The 5,605-nt window shown below is 56.8% G+C and overlaps 1 protein-coding gene across 1 annotated transcript in view; it reads left to right on the top strand.

Annotated features, from left to right (window-relative positions):
* ITPR1 (inositol 1,4,5-trisphosphate receptor type 1) overlaps positions 1 to 5,605 on the top strand; it is a 197,026-nt gene that overhangs the window by 167,922 nt on the left and 23,499 nt on the right. Inside the window, exon 57 of the mRNA XM_023533300.1 lies at positions 2,361 to 2,521. Within this exon, the coding sequence (XP_023389068.1) occupies positions 2,361 to 2,521 (161 nt within the window). The remainder of the gene's footprint in view (positions 1 to 2,360; positions 2,522 to 5,605) is intronic.

Genomic DNA, 5,605 nt, shown 5'->3' on the forward strand with positions numbered 1-5,605 from the left:
TTCTGAGTAAGCTGCTGCCACTTACTCACCGTGTCACCTTACGGTTTAGTCACTTCTCTGAACCTGCACTGCTCATCTGTGAAGTGGCTACAGTCACATGTCTTTCCCATCATGGTGGGACTGAGGAGGGCTAGTTCCCGTGCCGCTCCCCGGACAGCCCGCACAGAGCAGGCACACCACCGGTGACAAGGAGGGGGCCACGTGGGCACCAAGAAACATCACCTTCGCTGCAGCGTCAGGAGCACATATGCATGGAAGCCGGTCGTGTAGGAAGCTGGGAGCTGAGTAATCGTTTCGGGATTATTCATAATGTAGTTACTAAATGTACACACTTCCTACTGGTGTGTGTACTCAAAATACGAGCATTTTCCATTTTACAACTTCTTTTTTGCTTTTTGCCCCCTTTAAAGCCTTTTAAAGTATTTGGTTTGACATAATTTTCCAGAGTTACAGAAAAATCATGAGTAGTACAAAGAATTTCTACATTCCGTTCACCTAGATTCCCCAAATATTAAAATTTTACCTGATTTGCACACACACACACTTTTTCTGAATAGTTTGAGACTGGCTGACACAACGCCTCTTTATCCCTAAGTATTTCAGTCGTCTCTAAAAACAAGAGCCCTCTCTTACACACGTGCAGTGTAACGGTCGGAACTGGAGCGCTAACACGGATCCAGTCCTGTTCTCTCATCTATGGACCAAATTCAGATCTCACTCTCCATCTTAACAACGTCCTTCAGAGCCAGCAAAAGTCCCGGGTTACGTGCCGCATCTGGCCATCGCGCCTCTAGCCCCCGCCTACATTTTTGAAGAATGTAGGTCGGTCAGCTTTTAGCATGTCCCTTGGTTGGGGTTTGTCTGATGTGTCCCCACGGTAAGGTTGAGGTTATGCATTTTTTACAGGAACATCAAAGACGTGTCATGGTGTTCCCCTCAGGGTATCGCATCAGAGGGCACGGGCTGCCAGTTCACTTCCTCACCGGTGACATTGACTTTGCCCACTTGGCGAAAGTGCTAATTGCCAGGTCTCTTCCCCGCTATAAAGTTACTGTTTTTCTCTCTGCAATTAAGAATCATTTTATGGGGAGATACTTTGAGACGATGTAAATGTTTTATTATTCCTCAAATTAAACACTGACTTGCTTGTTCTAGCATCCATTAATGATTCTTGCCTGAATCTATTATTGTGATAGTCACCAACTGATGATTTTCTTATTTTATTATTCTTCCTACATTTCTCGATTTCATTTTTCTAAAAGTAATTTTCTCTTCTCCCTACCCATGTATGTATATTTTGTATGTTTGTATTTGTAACAACATAGATTCACAGATTTTTATTTTATTCAATGGATTATCGTCTTGTATCGTCATCATTTACCGTGATGCTCAAATTGTCCCAGATTTGTCCAGTGAGAGCCCCTGCCTGCTGGCCGCCGTGGTTTGTCACGTCAGGTGTTTTTTTTTAATATCCTTCCTTACTTTTTTAACACCATGAAATATTCCCGGCTCAAGCTCACCTTGACCTTTCCTGACCCAGCCCTGCCGTCAGCTTTTCTCCGAGGAGCGGAGAATGGTAGTTAGAAGCTGAGATCTGAGGACTGCGTGTGCTCATTCCCGTTGGTTGATGGGGGCACACATTTAGGGGAGGCGTGTGTGTGGGCGCGTGTGTGTGGATACACACGTGTGCACCCACACAGCTCTGTGTCGCTCTCTTGACCTGTGTGGAGAAGCTGAGTTCGCACCGATGCGCCTTTCAGTCCGGCATTGCAGAGCTTACTCTGTCTCCTCTTTTTCTATATTTGTGCTCCTTTCTTTGACAGTGAGAAATCTGGCTCCATTATCTATCTATATACTCATTTATTTGCTCAATCTGAGACTACATAGAAACTGGTTTCAGAATTGCTCACCTGGACCTCTGCAGGATATAAACTTAGCAGCTAGAATTAAAAACGTGTTTAAACGTCTTCGTGTCCTTGTTCTGTCTCCTCCAAAACCTTCCGCTGTGTCTACGTGTTGGCACTGGCCTTGGTGAGGGAACCTCACATGCGCTGGTGGCCTGCTGTGCATGAGCGTGTCACACCCCTGCTTGTGTAACCCCGTTCCCTGACGAGGCAGCCAGGGCACGTGGAGAGCGACTCGTGACTGGTAAGTGGCAGAGGTGGGCTTCGAACTCAGGTCGGTCTGACTCTCACTGCCCGTGTGCCCTACGAGGATGAAACACTGAGCGCATCTCGAGGCCAACAGGACCAGCTCCTGGTACCGATAGGCGTGGAGCCGCAGCCCCTCCGTCCGGACACCCCGGGCGTCTCTGCACGTGGCCACTCACTTGTGGCCGGGGCCTTTCTGTCTCTTTTCAGGCTTAGAAAGAGACAAGTTTGACAACAAGACTGTCACCTTCGAAGAGCACATCCAGGAGGAACACAACATGTGGCACTATCTGTGCTTCATCGTCCTCGTGAAGGTCAAGGACTCCACGGAGTACACGGGGCCGGAGAGCTACGTGGCGGAGATGATCAAGGTGGGTGGGTGGCCCCGCAGGCCTGGCCCGGGCTCGGGCGGGGGGCTGGGAGCCAGAGGGGGGCCACGTGGCGGGAAATCAAGCTCGCCGTCTGCCGAGCCCTTACCGCGGTCGAGGCGCTGGACCCCAGACCTTCGCATGTCCCCAGGTGTCCCGCAGAGGTGCCAGCCAGGCGGAGTCGTCCCCGTTTTACAGGGGGAAACACGGAGGCTGGGTGAGGCGAGCGCCTGCCTCCGAGCTGGGGCCGAGGCCTTAACCCCCGTCTCCCTCCACCCCGGCTCCCGCCTCTGCCCAGCCTCTGGTTCTGGAAATGGTGCTTTCTCTGGTCGGTCCGTCAGTCAGCTTGTTTGGTTTGTGTTTTTTTTTTTGCCTTAAATAAGGCCGGGTCTCTGGGAGGTCTGTTTAAAACATGGTCGCCCGGCAAACTCGACCGTGACTGGTTGGTTTGGACGCAGCCCAGCCTCTCCGGGGGCCGCTTCGTCGATCATCAGGAAGGGACCCTCTGATGGAGAAACGTGAGTCCCCGGTTAATCGTCCTGCTGATGGGACGCGTGACCGCCGCGTCCCGGGGCGGGGCGCTGCCACAGGCCTCCAGAGCGTCTTCTCGGGCGGGGCTCCCCGGGGCGTCCCGGGCCAGCCGTCCTTCCATACCTGTGGCTTCTGAGTGTCATTAAGCCACTCGGGCCATGCGATAGGGAGGAGGCATCGCTGCTGGGGAGGGCGACCGTGAGCCACCAGAAAAGCCGCACGGTTGGCTCGCGGATGCCCCACCCGGTCACCCAGGGCCCAGGCGCTCGGCCCCGTCGCGGTGTCCTGAAAGAGCTCTGTGTGTCTGTGCGGATGTGATTCTGACGCTCGTCACGCACGGGGCCCCCAGGCAAGGTCTGTTCGCATAGGCATCGGCGTTCACGAGCCTGGGTGCAGGTGGCTGTCGGTTTCCTCGCTGGCAGGCCACGGACGATCACGCGACGGCCCCCTCGCTCTCCCACCTGATGCGGGCCCCGCAGCCTCCGGGGTCCGGGAGGCTTTCTGGCAGTGCGTGCTGCCTGCGCCAGTGACGTCCCGAAAGGCTCGTTCCGTGCTGCTCAAATTTGGGTGCACGTGTGACTCGCCGGGAGGTCTTGCTAGAAGCCGGGTCCCGATGCAGCAGGCACTGGCTGGGCTGCGGCCTGCGTGTCCCATCAGCTCCCGGGGCCGGCGCTGCTGGTCCTTGACCCACGCTTGGAGTGGCAAGGGTCTCAGGGAGGTGACGACACAGACACTGATTTAAGAACTTGTCCTCCACACTGGCCGTGGGAGGGACGAGGAGACGGGTCCCCAATGTGCTGCGTGCGTTTAGCCTCTGCGGTTTGCAGAGCTGCCTCACGTCTGTTACTTAGTTCAGTCGTTAAAATTACCCCAAGTTCCTGTCTCCGTGGTGAATGCAAAGGAGCCTCGTGAGCTGTCGCCCGATGAGGATTAAGAGCCAGGAGTCGCCCCAGCCTGCTCAGAGCCCACGGCGGGCTTCTCCCTCTGCTCCACTCCTGGTTCGTGTGAAAAGCCTCAAGATCTGTGGCTTCAGAGTTCTTAACTCCGAATGTCAGAGTCGACTCTGACGCCGACGTCGTGTGCGCTTGGCGGGGGCTCAGGTGCGCAGTAGAGCGGCGGCTGACAGGCAGCACCCTTCAGTGGAGTCTGGGCGTGCAGCCCCGTGACTCCCCGCCCGCGATGCCAGCAGGGAGCGTCGGCCATGGCAGGTTGGGACCGGGGCTTCTCAGTGGAATCACTCATGGGGCTGGAACAGCGGGAGAGCAGGCGACACGCCCGCCCGCATCCTGGACCCACCCCGTCTTTCCCCATGAGGCCCTCGAGGTCCCCAGCATTCCTCCTGACGGTGGCGCCCCCTCCGACGGGCCGGCCCCAGGAGGCTGCCGTCACCCCGCACGGAGCCAGGGCTGAGGGAAGTCGGCCTCAGAGGAAACCCTGGGGACAGGCTCTGCAGGGACCTGTGTCCCCAGAACAGCCTCTCGCTTAGTGGCAGAGGCTGGGGGCAGGAGGTGAATTCCTCCTCAGCTCCTTCAGCCCACTGACTGAGACCCCAGAGTCCCAGGGACCGTGCTCACAGCCGCCAGAAGACCGCCCAGCAAAAGCAGCTGGTCACCTGGAGGGCCGGGGAGTGTCACAGCTGCCCAGAAGCATGTCACCGTTGCAGACAGCGGTGTCGGAAGGTTTTCACCCCCAAACGAACGGCCGGTCAGGAGAATCTACCAGGGGCTCTCTTTTGTGAAGGGTCTGAGAAGCCCCAGTTGGCTTTGGGACAATGACACCTGACCAGCGACGAACCTGGGCGTGGAGGGAGGCTGCCCTTCCCGCCGGAACCGGCTTGCGATCCAGGCGCCACGGCCTCGTCCCTCTGTAAACCGAAGCAGTGTCTTTCTCGCCACCTCTGGGGGCGCCAAAGGGACATCTGGAGAAGTGCCGTCTCACAGCTGAGAACTTAGCAACCGGATGTTCACCCACAAATTAACTTCCATGTAAGCGTCATGGAAGATGACAGCTTCTCGTCTCTGTGCTTCGGGTCACCTTTTCTCTCCGTCCACCGGGGATGGGACTATCCTGGAAGCCAGGCCCGGGCTGGTGGCCCCCGAAAAGTCGTCACTGCCTGAGCATTGGATCTGGGGCAGGAAATCCTAGGTTTGGGTGGCTGCTCTGCCCCTTCCTGGCTGCGCAGCCCTGGGCCAGTCGTGGGACTTCCCTGACCTGAGTCACCATCTGTTAACAGCACCTCACACGTCCTTTGGGCGATGGAAGTGAGGTGAGCATGCGGGCCCAGGGGCGTAGGCACGCGGGGAGGGAGTGGACGACGGCAGGGCCGGGCGGACAGACAGACGGCCGGGGCCCGTGTTGGGCGGGCTGGCGCCAGCCCCGTCTCCGACAGCCCCACGACTGTGTCAGACGCCTCGGCGGTGGACACACTGCTGCTGAGAAACGTCAGAACGGGCATCTTGACGCTCAGAATTCCTCCCGTGGGAAACTCCTGCCTTCGTCACTCTTAAACCTAACGATTTGCAGTGTCCTTAAGCGTCGAGGTTGGGCAAGGCCACC

The sequence above is a fragment of the Pteropus vampyrus genome, unplaced genomic scaffold (assembly GCF_000151845.1).
Source record: "Pteropus vampyrus isolate Shadow unplaced genomic scaffold, Pvam_2.0 Scaffold100, whole genome shotgun sequence".
NCBI classification, from domain to species: domain Eukaryota; kingdom Metazoa; phylum Chordata; class Mammalia; order Chiroptera; family Pteropodidae; genus Pteropus; species Pteropus vampyrus.